Source organism: Eptesicus fuscus, chromosome 22 (genome assembly GCF_027574615.1).
Source record: "Eptesicus fuscus isolate TK198812 chromosome 22, DD_ASM_mEF_20220401, whole genome shotgun sequence".
Lineage (NCBI taxonomy): Eukaryota > Metazoa > Chordata > Mammalia > Chiroptera > Vespertilionidae > Eptesicus > Eptesicus fuscus.
Genome location: NC_072494.1, coordinates 9,480,710 through 9,503,209, shown reverse-complemented (window position 1 = coordinate 9,503,209; position 22,500 = coordinate 9,480,710). Strand labels below are relative to the sequence as shown.

At 57.2% G+C, this 22,500-nt stretch overlaps 1 protein-coding gene and 1 long non-coding RNA gene across 3 annotated transcripts in view; both read right to left on the bottom strand.

Moving 5' to 3' along the window:
- Positions 1 to 1,189: 1,189 nt before the first annotated feature.
- On the bottom strand, positions 1,190 to 2,232 carry LOC129147958 (uncharacterized). The gene is made up of 2 exons (XR_008555169.1): positions 1,759 to 2,232; positions 1,190 to 1,621 (listed from the first exon to the last, which is right to left on the bottom strand). It is a non-coding gene; the product is annotated as an uncharacterized LOC129147958 (long non-coding RNA).
- Positions 2,233 to 3,163: 931 nt separating this feature from the next.
- VANGL1 (VANGL planar cell polarity protein 1) overlaps positions 3,164 to 22,500 on the bottom strand; it is a 42,303-nt gene continuing 22,966 nt past the window's right edge. For both annotated transcript variants that reach the window (XM_008147209.3, XM_054711999.1), the window contains exons 5-8: positions 9,962 to 10,095; positions 8,168 to 8,300; positions 7,142 to 7,376; positions 3,164 to 3,813 (exon numbers count right to left, since the gene is read on the bottom strand). In XM_008147209.3, coding sequence (XP_008145431.1) covers positions 3,553 to 3,813; positions 7,142 to 7,376; positions 8,168 to 8,300; positions 9,962 to 10,095 — 763 coding nt within the window. In that variant the 3' untranslated portion in view covers positions 3,164 to 3,552. The remainder of the gene's footprint in view (positions 3,814 to 7,141; positions 7,377 to 8,167; positions 8,301 to 9,961; positions 10,096 to 22,500) is intronic.

Below are 22,500 nucleotides of genomic sequence, written 5' to 3'. Positions count from 1 at the left end.
CAGGTGCCTAATATGCAAACATGCCATCTACTTGCTAACACACATGCTGAGAAAGGCTCATGTGCATGGAAACACCCAGCCGCACAGGACACGCGTCGCTGCTGAGGGAGCCTGACACAGCAGGGCCCGGGGGGGGGCGGGGGGGGGAAGTCAACCGAAGGCCTGATTGGCTGGTCTCCCTGAGCGGCTGGGACACGCCCCCCCCAGGGGCAGGCATGGGGAGGGGCAGGGTGATCACGTTCTGCCAACCCGACAGGCACATGGCTCCCCGCTGAGCTATCTCCACATCTAAACACGGGCACTCAAAGGGGAAGCTCAGATGCAAGACAGAGTACTCGGCGAGCACCTCATCCCTCTCCTACACTCGGCAGCACAGCCACATCCTCCTGATGGAATAGGAGGCCCATGCTCGGGCAACAAGCCACACACGACACACACATACACACAGGCATGCACACCCACAGGCACACACATGCATGCACACACACAGGCACGCACACACAGACATGCACACACACAACACACATGTGCACGCACACCCACAGGGGCCATCTGCCTCTTACCACCTGCTGTATGGAACCTGTCCTGTCCGTAGATTTGAAGCGGACAGTGGGAGAAAGGGAGATGGTGATCGCCGGGCGGAAAGCTGGCCAAGCACTTTCTCTAGGGCTTGCCTGATGAACCTGAGCGGAAGCATTCCGTGTTTCGACTTAACCGCTAATGCCAAGGATGGGTGAACGACCGCACCTTAACATCCCTTCCGCCTCCGAGCGTGCAGACTTCAACATCCAGGTCACGGGCGATTAAAAACGGCCATTACCTTCGGAAGGACACACTGAAGGACAAAAGTTGTCCACCGGTTGAAACACCGCCAGGGAGACGGCCATCTCGGGCATGCGCTCATTACCTCCTGCTCTTTAGCATTTAACGTCCATATTTTAATAACTTCGGTTGGAAGTTATAGAAAAACCTATAAACGGTTAAGGCAAATGAAATCTGTCTCCTCTACGGTGGCTGTATCGATAGGCGACCAGCCCCAGGGCACAGGACACCCCCTTTAAGAACAGCGACTGGTTCCAGGAACTGACAAAGACGCACTGTACTCCAGGGGGGATGTGGCTCCCTGAAACTGTCATCGAGTTAATGCCACGGGCACTGTCCCCGCTATTAAGGGTTTGAATGTGCAAAGTCTGTGTCCAGAGACCCTGCATTTTATTTTGGTATTCTTTCAAAAAAGGATTCGTACAAAGTCAGTGTAAAAAAAAAAATCAGTATTCAACTTAAAACAGAAACAGTAATTTCAGAAGGTCTGACAAGGCTGAGGGAGAGAGAGAAACGGGGAGAGAGGAAATATATTAACCTTTCTTCACCTGCTGGGGGTGCAGGCGCCGAAGCAGCCAATCCGACGTGACCCCTTCCGGGCTGGCTCCCGCCGACGGGGCTGGGAGCCTGGGCCCTGGGGGTGCTGGCGAGCAGCGTCGCTGAGAACCGCGTGCAGGACATCCAGGGCGCGTCCGCCGCTGCGCTCCCGACCCAGCAGCCTCGGACGCATGGAGTCTGGGACGTTATCACCTTCACGCAGCCAAAGTCATAGACATTCGCCATCTCCCGAAACATATTCCTGAGAAAGACATCATCCTAAGGAATGTCCGGCTTGGAGGGACCTACAGGCAAACACTAAGAGGCACGGAAGCACCATGGTTGCGGGGGAAGGGGGGGGGTGTTCCATCAGCAGAACCGTGTGGTGACACAGCGCACCTGGCCCCACGCCAGGCCCGCTGGCTTCCCTTCCTGCTTTCCCGCCACGTCTTCCTTTTGACCTGAAGGCTGTTCATTCACGAACACCGTTTCTGTTTTCAGGTACAGATATCCGAAGCCGATTCTGATTTAAAGACCGACACACGAATCCTGTGCCACCCGTGGACGCATAAACCGGGGGGGGGGGGGTGGGGGCGGGCGTGGGAACACACGGAAGCGAGGGGACGGGACCCTAGTACCCGGGAAAAGCAAGAGGGAGCAGTTGGTAAAGGTGTGCTGTGGATACAGAAGGCTGAGGGAGGCACGGGGAACCCGGTGTGGCTCCCCCCGAACCCTCTGCCGGGAAGGCTCCCACCCCCAGCCCAGGCCCTGGCAAAGCCCCTGGAACCAGCTGCACTTAAGAAGCTGATCACGGACCCTAAGACTGGCCCCCCACTCTCCTTTCCCTACACTCTGCGGCCCATTCTCTCTCTCTCTCTCTTTTTCCTCTCTCTCTCTCTCTCTCTTTTGGTGCCCTGATCAGGAATGAAACCAGAGACCTCTTGGTGCGTGGGACGATGCTCAACCAACTGAGCCACACTGGCCAGGGCACCATTCCTTCTCTCTTGACCAAACTCTACAAGCCTCGTCAACACCAGGGGCCGAGCGGCCCTTCCCGGGAGTGAGCGGCAGAGGCAGGAGTGGGGTGCACAGTGACAATGGTCAGAAATCAGGGGCTGGGTGGCGGTAGCAGCTGTCACCGTGGTGGCACAGCCTGGTCTCTCCGGCAGGCACTCCCCGGGATGTCAGAGGCTCCACGCTGAAGCTGCCAGTCCGTCACAGCGTCAGCCCTCCCCGTGGGTGGGGAGCAGGGGAGGAGTGGCAGCAGGTGAGGGGTTCCCGCTGCAGCCCTAAGGGACATTCCAGCTGGCTTGCCCTCCCTGCGGGCAATCCACGCTTCCCTACGCAAACAACCCGTGGGAGCACCTGAGGCACACGGGCAGGGCCGGGTCCCTGGCAGCTCTGAAGGACGGGCTTCCCGGGCGGAGCCTGCCAGCCAGGCGGGGGTGGTGTGGGTGGTGTGTGGTGTGATGTGTGTGTGTGTGTGTGTCTGTGTGTGTGTGTGTGCGCGCGCGCACGCCTGCCGAGGGGGAGGGGGGATGGGTGAAGACAGGTGCCCATCACAGAGTGAGCAAAGGCTACCTGCTGTGGCCGGTAGGGAAACAGGATCAGAAACAGAGCGGCCAGGTTTTCTCTTTGGGAACAGAAAGATCCAATCACATCATTAGTGCACATTTCCTGTTGGGATCGCTCTCTGTGGAACCTAAGGCAACAAGGAACAGCCCCTGGCTCCGGGGGGAGCGGAACTGGACCTTTACACACACACACACACACACACACACACACACACACACACGCACACACACGCACACACGCACGCACACACACGTCTGGCTTCCGGAACCAGGGTAAAGATGCGTCCCCTGGGAGCTGTGGAGGGTGTGGCGCCGGAGAAGGCGGGGACGAAGCTGTAAGGCGAGGCTCCCAGAGCCGCCCGCTCCGCTTTGGTTACAGCTGCCACAGGAACGCCAGGGGACGGCCTCTGAGAAGTCCCATCCGCCAGTCAGGTGTCCCCCGCACCAATGTCCAGGGCGACACCTCGTCTTCCTTCCAGATAAAGTGCAGGTCAGGCTGCTGGTCCAGCGCCGGCCGGTCTCGGCAACGAACGTCACACACACACGAGGTGGCCCCCTCCGCGCACACAGATGGCCCTCCGCATTCTCTCCTTTGAGTAAAGCCACACACGTAGGACGTCTACACCGACGTCTCCGACTGCAAGCGGAGGACAAACTTGTGCGATTTCGGGTCCACGAACTCCTCCGAGAGCACGAGGAAGGGGATCTTCTTCACGGTGACCACGAGGCCGAAGTCCAAGCACTTCAGGACGAAGACGAGTCCATCCCGCAGCCCGTTCGTCACGGCCTCGTCACTGACCAGTCTCCACTGCGTGGACAGCCAGCGCTCCTTGTCGTACTGCAGCGTGGGGCCCGCGCTGAGGTACCGCTCTAGAAAGGCCTGGAACAGAGGAGGAAGGCCGTTAGGGAGAGCCACGCTGGTCCGAGGGCAGCCCTGGCCGGGGCACCGCCGTCCGGGCGCAGTCCCACCGCAATGGCCCCTGCCTGCAGGTCTGCCTCCTCCCACACTGACAGCTCAGGAGGGCTGGGCACGGAGAACACGCCAGAACACGAGCTGCACACCTGCAGGGATAGACCCGCCCGCAGACGCGTGCTCTCCCACCGGCTGGCTGGGAACTGGGCAGCCACCTGACCTCAAGGTGGGGGTGACAGCACCTAACTCACAGGCCTGCCGTGAGGATGAAGTGGGCAACTAACCCCTCATGGCAGGAGGGGACCACCATCAATCGCCAATCAATGCCGATCAATGCCAGCGACCGTTACTTTATGTTGGATCGGGGGGGCGGTGGGGGGAGTGTGCATGGCAAGTCTGAGGGCTGGCCAGGCCTCACCTCCCTCACACCTCTTGGTACCAGCTCCTTGGATTTCTCTGGGGTCCCCCCACCTTCACGGTATCACTCCGTCTGCTGAATGTCGTCTTTAAATCCCCCCTGGCCCTTGAAGTCTTCTCCAAGCACACCTGGACCTCTAGGACATATGCGCACGCCCTGAAGGCCGGGGATCACTGCTGGATGCCCGTGTGGCTTCCCTTTAGGACAATTAATTGCTGACCTGGGGTCTGGGCCCCACACGGGACTTCCCTCTCCTGGGGGGCAGGCACTGGCTTCTAAATGTGGCTTTCCATTGCACCCAGCACACACCCGAAGGTCAACAGCACGCGTATCACATCCATCAATACCCTGGCTCGGCTGCGAGGAAGGATGAGCCGGCGAGACAGATGGAAAATGCTGGGCTGTATCGCTCTGGTCTGGACACCGGCAAGGACGCGGTAAGGGGTCCCCAGCACCACCCCTCGCTGCTGCCTCAGGTCCCCATCTCCGCTCTGCGAGCACATGTTCTAAGCAGAGCTGAGCCTCTGGTACAGACACACTTCTAATATGACAAGAGCTCTTATGAACCACACGGAAAAGAAGCAATTCAACAATCAGAGAAAGAAAGTTGGTAAGATAACTTAGAGGAGAATAAACAGAACATCCACCTATGAAAGATGTCCTGTCACATTAAGAATTTTTAAAAATATGAATTCAAATAGTAAGAAATATTTTCCCTTCTCTTAGGTGGGCAGTGAGTAAAAAGAGCGGTGACCCCGATGCTGCCGAGTGTGCGGGGGAAGCAGCAGTGCCCTCCGATCCGAGGGTCCCAGAGGCGAGTGTAACACTGCCTCACCCCTCGGAAGGACGGCCTGTGACCCAGCGGCTCCTCTGCGAGAAACGCGTCCTTCAGGAACACCAGCACGCATGCACAGAAACACACGCAAAGCAGACAGTCACGTCACCACTGTACGATCAGGGGCTGGCAAACTTCGCGGAATGTAAATATGCTCAGCTTTGCAAGCCCCACTCTGTCACAGCCACTCAGCTCAGCCTCGTGGAGAGAAAGCAGCCACGGGAGATATGTACTAAGAGGGCGTGGCCGCGTTCCGATCATACCGAGGAACAGAAAGGGCCGAGCCCCGGCTTAGACTCACAAAGAGCTCCATCCGAGAGTGTCCCAACAGGCAATCAGTTAAGCCGGTGGTCGGCAAGCTCATTAGTCAACAGAGCCAGATATCAACAGTACAACGATTGAAATTTCTTTTGAGAGCCCAATTTTTCAAACTTAAGCTTTTGCACTCGGATGTCGAGTGTGACTCGACACGGTTAGCATTAGAATAAAGGAATCGAGAAAAAAGCAAGCGAGTGCAAAGGGTTAAACTACCTATATAGGTAGGTACATTGTTATTAACTTAATTAGGGTTCTCCTAAGCTGGCCTTTGCTAAAAACTCAAGGGGCCAAAGAGCCGCATGTGGCTCGCGAGCTGCAGTTTGCAGACCACTGCACTAGGGGAATGAAACCTCACTCTGCACATTATTCTGTTCTTTAATGTTTGGACTTTTATACAAAGACTATTATTATTAATTCAGAAAAGTAGACATTTTTGAAATGAAAAAGAAAGCCAGCGGGAAACTACAAAATCCTGCAGGAAGGGCAAGGCCTGCTTCCGCTGGGGCCCAGCCTCGCGGTGCACGCGCAGACACGCCGTCCACACTGCTTTGCATTCCCCCGTCTGGAGCCTAGCATTCTAACAAAGAGTCTCCCACGTCCAACAGGGGTCGGAGGTGCCACAATCCGTGAGTGCTGTTCTACGTTTAAGTTATTTTGTTTGGAGTTAGTACAGATTACTTGGCAAAAATCACCTGCCTGTACTAGTATATTCATGGATCCGTGTGATTGTGCTGACTACTTTTTCTGGCGAGTCAAAGCATCTGCAAACCTTATGGTCCTTTCCCTGAACGTTTCTGCTCTCCTGAGGGCTGTCACTGGACGTAACCAGCAGTCGTTCATGTATGTACAGGACAATGTGGGAACACAGGTCCTCACGCCAACACCAACAGCTCCCAGGCGTCCCACGTGTGCCCTATGCCAGGATCACGTACTCCGTGTCATGCTGCCACATTTAATGTAATTCTCACACAACAATCCTATCAGGTGGATACTGTTACCACCCCCAGTTTATAAAAGAGGAAACAAGTGTAGAGTAACGTAGGCGAAGTCACCAACCAGTGAGAGGTGGGACCGGGACTTGAGCCACTTCTGTCGGGAGAGAGGTCGTTTGCCAGACCCTTACTCCATGTTCTCTCCCTGGCCACCTCCCTCTGTGAGCTACACGACGCTTTCCTCAAAGTGTGCTCACATCATGATCTCCAAGACCATTCAGTAAAACGAACTCCACAACGTCCGAAACGCCGAACGAAGGGCTGGCATCGTTTCTGCCTCTAACAGTAACAGCCATTCACTGAGCTCTCACCATACAACAGGCACTGTTCTGAGCTCGCCACACAAATGAACTCCTTTCTTTCTCACAACCACCCAACGAAGGGGATGTCGGTATTATCCCCAGTTTGCAGATCAGGAAACTGAGGCACAGAGCCGTGAAACAGTTGGCTACAGGTGTTGCAGCCGTTGGTGGGGGAGCCGGTGAGAATGGGTTCTTGGCTCCAGAACCCACTGAGGACCCCTCACTACCACCTGTGCCGTCTCTGCGGGTCAGTCTGTCCTCTGCTCAACCCTAGAGGCCTTCAGAGGCACATCCAGAAACCAGCGGCACCCACAGACCAGAGAGCAGGTGGCACCCCGCATCCTCATCAGCTGGCGCTTCGAAGGAGCCTTTGATTTGGTCCCTCCTGCTCACGCCCGCGTGCGGGGCCCGGGGGCTGGGCGAGGCGCACCTTTGGGGTCATGCTGTGGGTGATGCAGAAGGCCAGGTGCTGCAGGATGCTCTCCATGCTGTGGTAGTGCTGCTGCCGCGTGGTGCGCAGGTACTTCTGCAGGGCCCGGGCCATGGACGGGAAGATGGCCTGGGCGGCCTCCCTGGGGTCCATCACCTCCCCCGGGGCCTTCTGCTGCTCCTCGGCCTGGAGCCGCTGGATGTGGATGAAGGCCTCCTCCACCGCCACCACCAGCCTGGGGACAACGGAACCCGGCATCAGGGCGGGGCTGGAGGGCAGTCCTCGGGACCTGGGAGGACTCCTGCCCACCTGCCGTGCCCAGCTTCCCCCCCGGCTCCCCCCGAGGCCCTTAGCTGTCACTCTAGACAGTAGGAAGGGGAGGGAGGAAGGGAGAAATGGAAGAAGGAGGGAGGGAGGGAGGGAGGGAGGGAGGAACTGGGGATGTGGTGGGTGAGGAGGAAGGAGCCTGGGACCTGGAGGTGACCTCTGTTCTCAATCCCGCCCCTGCCTTGCTCGGGAGACTCGCTCTATCTGGACAGCAGAGGGAAACGCATGCTAAGGCCCCTCCGCCTCTGAGCGGGGCTGGTGGAGCGAAGCCGCTTACAGAGAGCCGGGCTGATCCCCGTTGATCCCACTGCCACGTAGCAGTCCCGGGGAAGGAAGGAAGAGGCCCAGCACACACGGTGGGACCACCTCTGTCCCTCTCAGTTCATAGGATCAGGTCTAGAGAACCAGCCGGGGCCTGGGGTACAGGATGGGGCCACTCGGAGTGTGGGCCGTGGGCCAGCAGCTCAGCATCGGCTGGGAACTGGTAAGAAATGCCAATTCTTGGGCCCTCCCCCAGAGCTGCTGAATAGTAATGACCTACGTGGGTGGGGCCCAGAGGTCTGTGCTAGGACCACCCCCCCCACCCCCCCCGTGATGCTTATGCACGAGAGGTTTGAGAAACACCACGGCATGATCACTCCCGAGGCTCACGCCGGTCATGGTCATGGAGTGAGATCTCGTTCAGGGGGGACACCGTACCTCGCTCTCCGCTTCTTCACCCGCCGCTCGTGTTCCGCCTCCTCGTAATACAGCTCGTTGTGGCTCGAGTCCCTGCGCCGGGCGGCGGCGGCGATCATGGCCCGGGACTGGCCAGTGGCGTTGTTACTGGGGCCTTCGGGGGAAAGAGGGTGGAGGAAACGCAGTTTTAATGCCACGGGACTGAGAAACGGAGCAGAACTCTGGTACCACCATCTGTCAGGACCGCCCACCCATCCCCTGTGAGGCACGGACACAGATCCCCAAAGTGGCTCCCCACGAGGGGGCACGGTCCCCCCGCTTCTCTTCACCATGCTCACGAGGGGAAGGAAACCTCCCCGAGGCCCAATCTGCTCGGTGCAAAGGGAAAGGGAACTCGGAAGGAGATGAAGAATGCGCGGCGATGAAGACGATGGCCAACAATAACACCGAGTGTGAAGATGTTACTTACCATCTGGTACAGAACGGCCCGGCTTGGCCGCGAGGGCGGCCGTGACGTCACAGTTCAGCAACAGGACAACGAGGGAGGGTGAGAGGGATGGGAGGACAGGACAGAGAGAAAGTGAAGTCCAGGGACAAGTGCCACCGACCACACACAGGAACACGCCCCGCCGGACTCTCACGGCAGCACAGCGCTCACGGAGAAGCCGTGAGGCTTGAGGACTTTCGAAACGGCCCGCGCGTCCCTCCGGACTCAGAAGTCCTGGCCTCGCTCCTCCGATCACCGGCCGCCTCGACTTGCCAGAAAGGCAAGGCAGACCTCACGCTCTCTCGTGTTTCACCTGCGAGGTCAATGACTCGGTTTTGCTAGTGGGAATTCTCGCTGGTTTCAGGTCACAGGCGACAGGGACCAATCCCCTCGCGATTCATGAGAGCGGGCACCTCTCATCAGCCAAACACAATAACGAAGCACAACTTCAGAAGGCGGAGGATGTTACATCACCACCGAAGCTGACACCATCTATAAATCACTGGACTTGCTAACAACATGATCCTCTTGGAGGGTTTGCAAAGCTCTCGCCCTGACCCGGGCGGCCCAGCAAGACGTGACACCGGGTCCTGTTTCTTGCACTGAAGCATCTGATAGCCCGAAGGAGCTCTGGCGTCCCGGCCTGGCCTCTGGCCTCCCGCCACCCACTCAGCTCCAGCTTCTGGCCAGGGCTGAGGAACGCCCCTGCATGTCTCGCCAGACGCCTGAGCTACTGACAGTCAGTTATACCGTCTTCACGGGTCTGGGTGGCCGAGTCTTCGCTTTGGGTACTTTATCCACATTTTGAAAAGCAGCCCTTTCCCAATAGCTTTATTTAATGGAAGATGTTCCCAGCAGGAGACAGCAAACACACACATCACCATTGTTTTCAATCATAAAAATCCCCAAAGGAATGAACTTCCCACAGATGTAGACCATAAACCAGGGGTCCTAAACTTTTTAAACAGGGGGCCAGTTCACGGTCCCTCAGACCGTGGGAGGGCCGGACTATAGTTAAAAAAAAAACTATGAACAAATTCCTATGCACACTGCACATATCTTATTTTGAAGTAAAAAAACAAAACGGCAAAAACACCTGCATGTGGCCCGCGGGCCGTAGTTTGAGGACGCCTGCCATAAACCAACAGTCCTCTGAAAATATGTTTGGGAGAGAGAGAGAGAGAGGAGAGAGAGAGGAGAGAGAAAGCTGTTCTGAAATGAGAATGGACCACAGAGGCAAACACAGAGAGGAGGTAGAACCAGATGGGCCATGAAGTTGCCCCTACTGCTCCCCCGGCACCCTCAGAGCCACCGTTCCAGACACGTACCATCCACGTTGTAGACTTTCAGCCCCGCCATGTGCTTGGCTGCTCGGAATTTGGAGGCTGTTAGGAGGTTGGGGTTATAGATGGTGAAATCTTTATAGTAATTTTCCAGGACCACCAGTGCTGCTCGCTGGATACTGCAAAAAAAAAAGGGGGGGGGGCAAGATTAATGCAAAGCATCTCTGTGGAATGAGCAGGTCCATCCTCTTCTGAAGCAGGCAAACCACAGCACCCGGGGGAACCACACAGAAGCTCCGGTTCGATACCTCTGTCTCTGGGACTCGAGAGGAAGCCAAGTCCTATGGCCGTGCGCCCCTCCCGGGCTGTGACATTAGCCGTAACCCAGCCAGCCGAGAGCCGAGAAAGGAGTAAGTTGTAACTGGGACTTGTTTCGGCCACACCGAGCTTTCCTATTTTCCCGTTTACGAAAGAGGAAACTGAGGACCTCAACATGGTCTAGACCAGTGATGGGCAACCTTTTGAGCTTGGTGTGTCAAACTTCGCCAAAAAACTGAGCATAACTCGGGTAGTGTGTCACTTTGAGGAAAAAACATTATTTTGCAAATGTTTCATCCTCAGAAGCAGCAAATGTTTCATCCTCGGCATGCGGCCGCCTCAGCGGCCGCGTGTCATCAGAAATGGCTACGCGTGTCAGTGCTGACACGCGTGTCATAGGTTCGCCATCACTGGTCTAGACACTTACCACTGGCCGCAGAGCTAAGGGAGGAAGAGCCGGGCATGGCTTCAGGTTCCCCGGGTCCGAGGGCAGTGTCCCCGGGCCTCATGCCCTGTGTGAGGATCGCTGGGCTCTCCTAGTCCACAGATCAGAGCGACACCCACACGGGGCAGAGCGCACGCGGGAGAAGCTGCTGCAGACCTGAGTTAACGCGATTCCTCCTCTCCCTTCCACCCACCCATCTATCCCGGGGGCCGGCTAGATCGCCCCAGTGTCCCGAGACCTGTAACCGATCACCTGCTTGGCCCTGGGCGGACAGGGCAGGAGCAGAGAAGAGGAACTGCCAACAGGTAACTACGCGGCGGAGAGGGAGGGCGCCCACACTCAGTGCTGGCAGCAAAGAACACCGCGCGGTCCCAGATGCAGGGCGGGTTTTTCTTAGATGCAGGGCGGGTGGACATACCTCACCCCCTTTCACCCCTGCAGTCAGTCAAGGGAAGAAAACTGAAATTCAAAAACCTGTGGCCTGCTCAACAGCATGCGTTTCCTCAACGGAAGGGCTGGGGCTCCCGCCTGCGTCTGCAAACCTCCAACTCGTGCTCCTTCCCGTGACGTGTGGCCTCTGAGGGGCAGTGCACGCCCCGGCACCGGCCACCGCTTGGCTAAATCCAGTTATTGTACCTGGCCCTTTAGGTTTCCCTCCTCAGTCCCCCTCTGAGTAGATGAGCTCACCGGGACTATTGACGACAGCCGGGGTGCCGGGGCGGCTGCCTTTGGCTCCTGGGTGCCACGCTGCGTTCCAGGGCTCTCCGAGCGGCTGGGGGATCCCCACTTGTAGCCAAGGCAGTGCTGTCCCTAACCTGCAAACGCCCCGAATGCCCCCGAAGCCACTGTGGACTTGGCCCGAAGCAAACGACTCAGCAATGGTAGCAGCCCGAGCTTCCACGTCCAAGCATGTGGGGAGGCCAAGCCGTCCCTCGTGTGCGGCTGCCCCGCCCTCCCCGCCAAGGACCCCCCACGAAGGAACCATCACAGGAAGTGGGCCAGGACGGGCCTCGGCACAGTTTTCCTTAGGGACTGAGACCATAAAGCTATGCTACTCTGTTTTCCATGCAGTATTTCCTGCCGACGCTCAGCCTCCCGAAACCCAAGCCTCGCTCCATAAAGGGAGGCATCCGTGGGCCAAAGGAGAAACAGCACCCGAGGGCGCCTTCCCGGTCGGATCCTGCAGCTCTGACCCTGCTTCAGGCATGCCCCCTCTCCGGGCCCGGGATGCGGAGACAATACCCACTATTCCGTGTGGCCGTGTGAAGAGCACATGGGAAGATGCCAGTGAAAGCGTCTGTCCTCTAGAAAGGACTGTACAAATCCACAACGTCACGTAACCGAGGATGCGGGCTTTGCACAAGGGATGGATGGGGCTGGCTGGTGGCTAGCATGGTCATGCCGCCTCAGGGCATAAAAGCATGACCCACTCTCCACTCCCACGGAATCACAACATTGTATTCCACACACAGCGGAGGGAATCTCCGTGTTCATCCAAGCAGAGACACAGAATCGAAGAAATCCCAGGCCACCTGGTTCAAACCCCCAACCCACGCACCAATTCCCTTTACAGCACACCCCCTTCCCCGCGTCCCCCCCCTTCCCACAGCACCGGCCTCTCTCTGCCTGAAGGGAAAATGACTCTCCCTGGGCACTGAAGTGACCTTTCTCTAAGGCCTGCCCACCGCTGCCTTCTGGAGCAAGGCCCTCTTCCCGGCGACAGCCCATCCTGTCCCTGAAGGAAACAGGCATCATCCCTTGTAACTCTTATGCTGCAGGTGAGGCCGAGGCCTGGAAAAGCATGTGCACACGCACACACACACATGCGTGCGCACACACACACACCCTTATCTATTTCCTATTTATTCACTCTTCTCTGGATTTGATTGTGGCTTCTGCCATTAAATGAATACATGCTGTTAAAATCAGAAATATGAAGCTTCAGAGCGCATCTGCACCCAGGCCCGTAATCGTTATCGTCTTTAACTTCTTCCAGAGCGGGGAGAAAGGCCGTCCCGGCCGGGTGTGGGGCCACCCTGTTCTGACCGCCAAGGAGGGGCTGCCAGGAAAGCACTGAAGAGTGTCCTGTCACAGAGCCAACTCTGCGAAGGCCTCCCCGCGGGCTAAGTCCTCATCCCGCAAGCCTCTACGGAGGCCGACATCGTGAGAACCCTGGTAACCAGCCTCCCACCTCCATTCACGGGCAAGTATGGATTACGAGCGCCCACCAAGTGCCAATGACTGGCACATGGATGTGAACAAGATCTCAGAGGCGGAAGGCAGGTAAAGGGCAAGGCCGGGCTAAGGTGAGGGGTGAGGAGGATGGGGTGGGACGAGAGGGAGCGTGTGCGTAAGGAGAGAGGGAGCCCGCTGTGAACACCCAAAGGACCCCAACAATAAGGCCACTCAGGTCTCCGGGCCGCCCTGTCTCCTATTCTGTGAGGTGTGTCTGCTCCGTGGCTGCATTTTATCATCATTATTATTGTTATTATTATTATTTTAATCCTCACCCAAGGATATTTTTTCCATTGAATCTGAGACAGAGTGGAAGGGAAGGAGGAAGGGGGTAGGGAGAGAGAGAGAGAGAAATATCTGTGTGAGAGAGACACATGGACTGGTTGCCTCCCACATGCACCCTGACCGGGATTGAACCTGGGGCTGGGGATCAAACCTGCAACCGAGGCATGTGCCCTTGACCGGGAATGGAACCCGAGGCCCTTCGGTCTGCGGGCTGACGCTCTACCCACCGAGCCACCAGCCAAGGCCCGTGGCTGCATGTTAGGCCTGAACCCAGGGTCTCTGGGAAAACTCTACCCTGCGGGACCCCAGGGGAAAGCTGACTCAGCTCTCTGTGAAAACTCCCACCCGAGGGAGCTGGACGGGGCCCTGGGTTTTATCTGATGGGCTTCCCGCCAGAAGCGTCACCGAGACTCCACCTGGGGGTGAGGCCCGCCTCCGCCCTGGAACCGGGACGCTGTGCAGCAAGGCTCCTGTGAGCCCCGAGACGCGAGCATCATCAGCCCCTGAACGCCGCGCCCCCGCTGGGAACCGGGCACCTGAGTGCCGGTATCTCCGGGCCCTCCTGCCTTTTTTTTTTTTTTTTAAATATATATATTTTATTCTTTTTTACAGAGAGGATGAGAGAGAAACATCGATGAGAGAGAAACACCGATCAGCTGCCTCTTGCACACCCCCTACTGGGTATGTGCCCACAACCAAGGTACATGCCCTTGACCGGAATCGAACCTGGGACCCTTCAGTCCGCAGGCCGACGCTCTATCCACTGAGCCAAACCGGTTAGGGCCCTCCTGCCTTTTAATTAAGACGTTTGCCTCCAGCTGCAGGTGGGGAGGTGGGAACGCAATCCCACACAGATAACCGGTAATGACCACCTTGGAACCGGAGAGCGGGGAGGAGAAAAGCTGGAATCGGCCTGTGTTTATCGGCAGATCTGATTAGACTGCAGGACGAGCTGGAGGAAGGGCTGGGTTTTTCCGGGACTTGGTCTCGAGAAAGCAGGAGGTGCACACACATGTCTGCTTGAGACCTTGAGGCGTAAGGCCGATCGTCCTGAGGGTCCCAGATCGGTGGTCCTGTCCTGCTGTCCGGGCCCTCGGCCTCCTGCTGGCCGCACGGGTTCCTGGCGACCCCGGCCTGCGGGCTCCTCAGCTACAGGGACCAAGTTCTTTGCATCAACACTCACAAGCTGGACAGTGTCCCAGACCTGGGCTTTGAATGTGGGCTCTGTGGGCAAGCCCCGCGGGGGTCCCCACTGAAGCCAGGAGCATCTGCACTGACAGCGCGGAGGAGGCGGAAGCAACAGGGCCTGCTCATCAGAGTGGCCCCCACAGTGCAGTCTGAGAACCACCCGGGGCACCCTCCGTGCCCAGTTCTGGCCCCTGTCTAAGTGTCCGGTGATAAAGTGTAACCCTGGAAAATGCCCTCTAGGCATACAAGCAAACCCACACCGGGCGCGCCCAGAGACCTCTGCGTCCACGGCCACGTGCAACCACCTGGCTCTGCTGATCTCGGGGCCTGAACCGCACAGAGCTGCATCCACGTCCTCTCGCCGTGGGCGGTTCGGAGTGTGGTGACAGCACTGATGACACAGCCTCCTTGGGAGTCGATCCGTCACGCCTGGCTGGCCGTCGGGCCGCCTTTCCCACAGCAGACAGATGCGGGCAGACCTCTCAAAACTGGAGGACACCCTGAGCAGGTCTGGCGATTGCAGCCCCACTCCCAGGCCGGGGCACAGACCGCACCACACGGCCCCCTCCCTGCACAGCCTGACCCGGCCTGCACCTGCCCTGGGATGGAAATCCAGCCTTCCCAACACTCTGCATTCCGGTGCCGAACCAACCAGATAAACATCAAAGGCCACCACCTGCTCAGGGCTCTCTGGGGAGGGGACTGAGATGGGAACTAGGCCCCGCCAGCCCCTCCCAGGATGCTCCAGGGGCCTGCTCACACCCGAACCTCCGGGCCCGGGAAGAACGAGAGGGGCGCACAGCGAGAAGTTTGGAGGGAGGGAGAGCAGGCCCCTGTCCCTGTGCCCTCTGGAGTGTCAGCATGTCACACCCATCAAGCCGGGGGCGGGTGTGCAGAACGCCAGGCCCTGCCCGCAGCATGCGTCCTCCAGAAAATGAACAGCACGCCACTCGGGGCGTGGGATCCACTGCCCCGCCCTGCCTGTGGCCCTGCAGGAAGGCCTCCCACCCCAGCTGCCCTTCCCCTCCGTGGCCTCGCTCTGCGGGGTGACGCCCCTGGGCCGCAAGGTGAAGCTTGGGGGCAGACGCGGTGCGAGGGAAGCCGCCCCGGCTGCGGCCGCTGCCAGCAGGCAGCTGTGCAAACAGGCCGCAGTGCCCAGCGCCTTCCATTAGCCAGCGCACACGGGGCGGCTCTGCCCGCCCGCCTTCGAAATCCTCCCACGGCAAAGCAATCTGAGCAAAGGCCTTCGGGCTCCCTCCATGCGCTGAGTCATGTTTATCCTCTGCGTTTTTAGGGACTGGGGGTGTGGACTGGCATGCACATTTCTGAAAAGGAAACTCTCTATGAATCCATGATTGAAAATAACATGGCCATGTGAAAACGCTCCCCAACTTCACCTCCCATGGTGCTGGGTCCGCCTAGACCATGGATACTGGTTTTGAACATGAGTGGGGGGGAGGGGCCACAGCCCAGTGATCCTCGTCCTGGATGTCATTTGACCCAGAATCACAGACTCGAGGAGCTTGGAAATTCCTCTCCAACTGTGAACCTGGGAAACCAGGCAAGTTGTATGTTTCCAGAATACCCAGGCGGATCAGGCACAGGACGGACACTCCCATCCCAAAGGGAGGAAGTGGACAGGAGAAGGGGGCGGTGGGTCCTGAGCAAGTTCAAAGCCTAGCAGCTATTAGATATTAACTCTTACATAGATATTATATCGATATTAAGTCTTGAGAATAATCCTCTTTGGTTCAATGCTCCGCCCTCAGGCCCACAGGGGGAAAGTTCCATTTTCCCCTGATAATGCCTGTTAGAATCCCCTTCCTGCATCCTTGGTCCCAGCTGACCAAGCTTCTACTGGGATAAGCTCATCTTTATTCCTGGCTTCTGCTGAAGGGTGATTCAATCCCTGGTTCACACCCATATAATCTCCTTATCAACGGTTGGCCAGCCACACCCTCAGTGCTCCCTTCAGGACACCATTCATCATCATCATCATCATCATCATCATCGCCATCATCGTTATTATTATTATTTTCAATCTGGATAGGCTGAGACAAATACCGTATGATTTCACTTGTATGTGGAATCTAAAGAATAGTATAAACGAACCAACAAAACAGGAACACACTCACAGATACAGACAACAGAATGACAGTTGCCAGAGGGGAGTGGGGGAGGGGCACTGGGTGAAAAACGTGAGGGGATCGAGAAGTACAGATTGGTAGTCACAGAACAGTCACGGGATGTAATGTACAGCACAGGGAAGATCGTCACTAATATTATAATAATAAGAGAGGAATATGCTAATTATCCAGCATAACCACCAACCACATAACGACCAGATCACGGATCTGCAGGAGGGTGGGGCAGCGAACTACAAGCAGGTGGTAGAGTCCTACAGGAGGGGGCAGGGCAGCAAGCTATGAGGGGGGGAGGGGGAGGGAGGCAGGGGCGGAGAGCTACAGGAGGGCGGGCAGCGGGCGGAGGGCGGCAGTGACCTACTGGTGCACGGATTCGTGCGCAGGGCTACTAGTATTATAATAACTATGGACGGTGCCAGGTGGATATGGGAATATCAGGGGGCACACTTTGTAAAGTACTATATGATTGTCCAAGCGCCGTGCTATATACACACCACGCTTCACACTCATCTCTGCTGTGTAAACTGCGGTTTTTACAATCTCCTCTAGTTTTACTAGAAGGAGTAAGAAGAACCCGAGCTGCATGGCCAATCTTTTGCTTGGAAACCTCCTCAGCTAAGTACCCAATTTCGTCCCTCAGTTCTACCTGCCACTGAACACTGGACGGGAGCACAGAGCAGCCACGTTCTCTGCCACTTCCCAACAAGGACGGCCCGTTCATGATCCAGTAATGGCTTCCTCCTCTGGATTTCCACCTGTGGACTTTGGGGGGACTGGGAAAGACACCTTCAGTCCATACCAGTTTCTTTCCAACACAACCGAGCTACAGTCACGCACGATCATGCACGCCTACGGCTTGAAAAGCAAGCCAAGAATCCCTTCGTCTACAGCACAGGTGGGTCTGTGATCAGGAACCAGACCCTTGAGAAAAAGGTCCAGGGTCAATGCCAATGTGTAAGACACTCTTGTCTCAAGGAACGGAGCATGCTCAGAAAGCCAGTGAACACGCGCTGGCAGACATCCAATGCAATGAGCTTCAGCCACATGCATGTCCGACAGAACGGGCCCCTGTGAACGGACAGGCTGCCCAGAGGGCGGGGACGAGGGCTCCCCTGCCTCGGTGGTTCCAGTCTCTCGTTGCTGAGGCCGGTCAGCCGTCACTTTTCATTGATGTTCATGTACCTCCTGACAGAGCTCTTCCCCGCACTTGGAAGATGCTACTTCTCGACTTTTTGAGGCGTAGACGTCAATAAGTAAATCTGTTAGCACTATACGCAAAGTAAGAACACACAGACACGCCCGGACAGTGTGGCTCAGTGATTGAGCGTCAACCCATGAACCAGGAGGTCACGGTTCAATTCTCGGTCAGCACACACGCCAGGGTCTCGGGCTCGATCCCCAGTGTGGGGCATGCAGGAGGCAGCCGACTGATGATTCTCTCTCATCACTGATGTTTCTCTCTCTCCCCCCCTCTCCCTTCCTCTCACTGAAATAAGTAAAAACATATTTAAAAAAAGAGCACACAAACTCTGAGAATGAGGGCCCGAGGCGGCTGTGGGGGTCTGCTACATCGTGGACCCCAAGGAACCAGCCCTCCCAGGACTCCCACCTTGCACAGTCCTCTCCTTAAATCGAGGCTGGGGCTCGGACTTGCTTTGACAAGAGAATTCAGGGCAAGTCGTGCTGGGCCAGCTCCAGGGCTGAGCCCTAAAAGGCCGGGAAGCGCCTGCTTTGTGTCCTTGGGAGCCCTGAGCAGTCCAGCGGCCCTTACAGGAACTGCTCCCCAAAGGGGGGCCCTCTGGGAAGGGAGAGAACCCCAGCCCCGGCCTCCACCCGAGGCCGGCACGCACACAGGGACCTCTGGCCAGGCCAACTGAAGGCCCTCCCCTCCCCGGAACGGGGAGAAATCACAATAAAATCATGGAGTGCTGCTCTCCATGACTAGGGTCTGGGTGGGTGGTTTTCCTCAGCAATAGGTAAAAAGAAGCCTTCTTTGGGAAAAGGGACATATAGAAAGCTAAGAAGCTTGGACCCGACAAAGGCTCAACCGTACTGCCGTGGTGGTCAGGCCCGGGCCGGTTCGCTCACCGACTGGATAACAGAACCTGTGGGCTAATAACGACGCAGAGCGCGAGGCAGCCGGCTCTGACAATGCCCGTTCTCTCCGCCCCAGCCCCAAAGCGACGAGTTAAATGAAATAGAATAGCGTGTAAAAAGTGGCATCCAGCCTGGCGGTTGGGAAGCACTCAAAAATGCTTCTGAGTTCCTCCATGCACTTTTTAAAAATTGATTTGAGAGAGAGGGGGGTGGGTGGAGAGAGAAACATCGATCTGGTGTCCCACTTGCGTATGCATTCGTTGGTTGATTCTTGCATGTGCCTGACCGGGGATCAAACGCCAAATCTTGGCCTATCAGGACCACACTCTAACCAACTGAGCCCCGCCCCCACCCCACCCCACACCCCCCGGCCAGGGCCCTCCGTGCACTCTGAGAGCAGTGACGGGAACACGTACATACCCATTCAGGGGCGCTGTGGTGAAACAGTTAGGATTATTCTGGAACCAAGCAGCCTGGGTTCCAATCCTGGCTCCGACAATCACGAGCTGTATGGCCACAGACAACCTACTCAGCTCTCCGGGGCCTCAGTGTCCTCAGATGAGAATGGGGCTAACAGTGCGGGCCTCACAGGACCCTTAGGACTCAGTGAGTTCACGTTAAGGGTTTAGAAGGTGCCCGGCAGGTGGTAAGGACTGGGTAATGGTTAGGGTTGTCCTACATCTCGGGTTCGGTCTGTTACACTAGCTTCTACGCTCTAAGAGTCACAGCATTAACCTTTAAAGATTTCAAAACGGAGAAATTATCCATCATGATAATGAAATGCCATTTTTAGTCTCTTTTCTTCTAGATTTCTCCCCAAAAGAGTCAGATCAAAACTCAGTCGTCTTTGGTGAAGTCTTAGAAAAGTTAGCAGCTCACTGTGAAAAGGGAACCAAGAAAAGAGACAAGTGACGTGCGTGCGCACTTACAAGTCAAACACGCTGAGACGCCGGGGTGCTGTGGGGAGCAAGGGGCAGGGCGTGTCGCACAGGCCCCTTAGCCTTCGGCTCGGGGACCCTCTCCTGCACAGGGTTCCCATCCCCCGGCCCAGGCCTGCCGCACCCCCCACCGGCCCCACCCCTGGCGGGCAGGAGGAGTCAATGAGCTGGAACATCCCTGAGGCGCTGGGCAGAGGTCAGGAAGTCCCTCTCCTTACAGTATCTCCCTCTGTGCAATACCCTTTTCCATTTCCCAACACTTCAAATAAGCCAGGACTCCGTTCCTGCCGACCAGCAGGGCCCCGGCAAGGACCTTTTATGAGAGCTAACAAGAAGCAGATTTTCTCTAAGAAACTGAAGAATCGGCGCTCCTCAGACAGCTCTCCAAAATAGCTCAGTCCATTCAATAAAATCCTCTTTGGGAACAAAACAAAAGAAGACCCGACCCGCGCCTGCACCCCGGCCCACGGGTCGCTGCTGCGGAAGACGGGAACAAAGGCGCGTGCAGGCGTGTGATGCCCGCGGGGGCGGAGGACCGGCTGCTGGGACCCCAGGACTCCCTCCTGTCTGCCCTGACCCCCTCCCCGGTTTCTACGCTTCACAAAGGGCTTAGAAGTTGTATTTCTGGCACAGAGACTCTTCCAGCCACCGCTGGGTTGGGCCAGATTTAGCCCGAGGATCGGCGGGCGACCCGCACCGTGCCCACAGGGCTGCCTGGCCACAGGGCTGCAGGCTCGGCCCGAGCGCTCTACTTGTGATAAAGGGTCTCCCCTCCTCCAGGCCTCTTCCCGCCCCATAACCAGGGTCTCCCCGGGAGGGAGCAGGAGGGAAAACGAAGGGTCCTGGGGAGGAGCTGCAAGGACATCCTGGGACCACCTGTCCCTGGCCTCCCAGGGCTGCTGGGAACCTGAGCTCACGCGTCCACCTGGGTTAATGCTTCAGGGTCAGCAGTGCAGAGGGAAGGTTGCTGGTCATGGCGAGGACACGGGGAGAGCTTGGCGGCCAGCCTGCGGGCCCCAAGGCACAATCAGTCCAGCCCCTCCCACCCGGGTCCACCCCGGCCATAGAGCTCTGGGCGCCGTACCAGGACTACTGCCGATTTCCCGAACGCTCACAGGCACTCTGCCTGGGCTGTTCTGCTGGTCCCCTCCCCGTCTTGGGAGGAGTGATGGGGAGCCTTGGAGGGGAGGTACCCCACCCCCCGACTTCCTAAGGGGAGAAGCCTTCCTTCCCTTTCCCCCTCCCCAGGTGGGATTCACACCACAGAGGCAGGGCTGAGGCCAAAACACAAAACCCCAGGGGGCCCCCCTACCAGCGTCTCAGCCACTTGTATTTACAAAGTCCCCAAGTCACGCATCTCTACTGGGACCAGCCCGGGACGCTCCCACCCCTCAGCGGCCTCCAAGCCTGTCCCATCCTGAGGCAGACGGCTCCCCGCGGCTTCACTGCTGCCCCCGCCTGGAATGCCCTCGCCCGCCCTGGGCTCCCATCACCCGGCCCAGGCCTGGGCCAGCAACTGTCCACCGCTCACAGGGGTGTCAACAAGCCTGCTCACTCCCAACGCGAAACACGGGGGCAGCGAGGTGTCTGAGATGAACAAGCTGCAGGGTCTTACTTCCCTTCAGAGCCCCAGGCACCTGCGAGGACTCGAAATGCAGGTCTGCTGCACAGACACGTGGATCGGGTACTGATCCCCTGCGACGGGTCAGGGTGGCCGCGGCCTTGAACGCTAAGCCTCCCGGTCCAAGATGTGCAGGCTGAGCCTCAGTGAGAGAGGGTGCGTGCCAGCACTGAGAGGGTGGGCCTGGGGGTGTGGACCGGCAAGGTGACCCGTTGTTCAGATACCCAATGAGGTGCCTTCTGGCAGCGACGACACCACAGCAGTGACGGCTACAATGAACGTGACGACCAGGTGCCAAGCAGGTTACACGCATCGGCAAAGTCAGACAGCCCGGGGGATTCATTCAGCGTGTGACCATGTGACTGCCAGCAGCGTGCCATGCTCCAGGCCAGGCCGAGGATGCAGTGAGACCCAGCCCCCAGCCCGGGGAGTCATGGTTTGTGGAAGGAAACAGCCGGAAAAATGGGCCAGTAAACACAGAGTGGGAGACGCCATCCTGCGGACATCAACCCGGGCCCTGCGTCGGACGTGTGGGCGAATCCACAACCACAGCCATGTTATTCTGTACAAATTACTTAAATTCCCTAAATGCTCATTTCCTCATCGGTAACAGAGATTAATAATACTTAAACTGAAGACTAACCATGGCAATTTGCACAAAATGCTTACCTTGGGATGAATAAAAATAAAATTAAGTAAATGAATGATGGTTATTGCTCTTTTCGTTAACCACACAATCATTAGGTACAATGCCCAGATTTAAAGCATGCCATCTCAACGTACTTCTAACTCGTTCTCACGAACGCACCTTCGAAACACCCAACCCTGAGCTCTCTCGCTGCACTGATTCGTGACTGGAGGGTCACCAGGGTGACCTTGTAATTTATTGCCCAAACCAGGGCACCTCTGAGAGGGGACCAAACAGGAACAATGAGTAATCCCACTGGGATGACCGGGTACACCAGGTGTACCATTCTGAGCAAATGGAATTGCTGATCCCGTAGTCCATCACTCACAGACCAAGTTCAGGGGCAAAGCCAGCAGCCATCACTGGGCCTCCTTTCTCCCTTTCGCCATCGTTTCCGGGAGGTGCCACCAACATTGAGACCTGGCCCAACTAAACTCCGACCTGGATAACAGCCAGCAACTGCACCCCCAAATCTGTAAGTTAGGACAGTCCATGTCCACGAACACCACACACACACACACACACACACACACACACACACACACAGCTCTTCTCAAAACCTGAGTCAGAGTCAGCCCTGGCCCTGGCTCCTGTCATCGCCCCTCCCTAGCTGAAGACCTCCCGA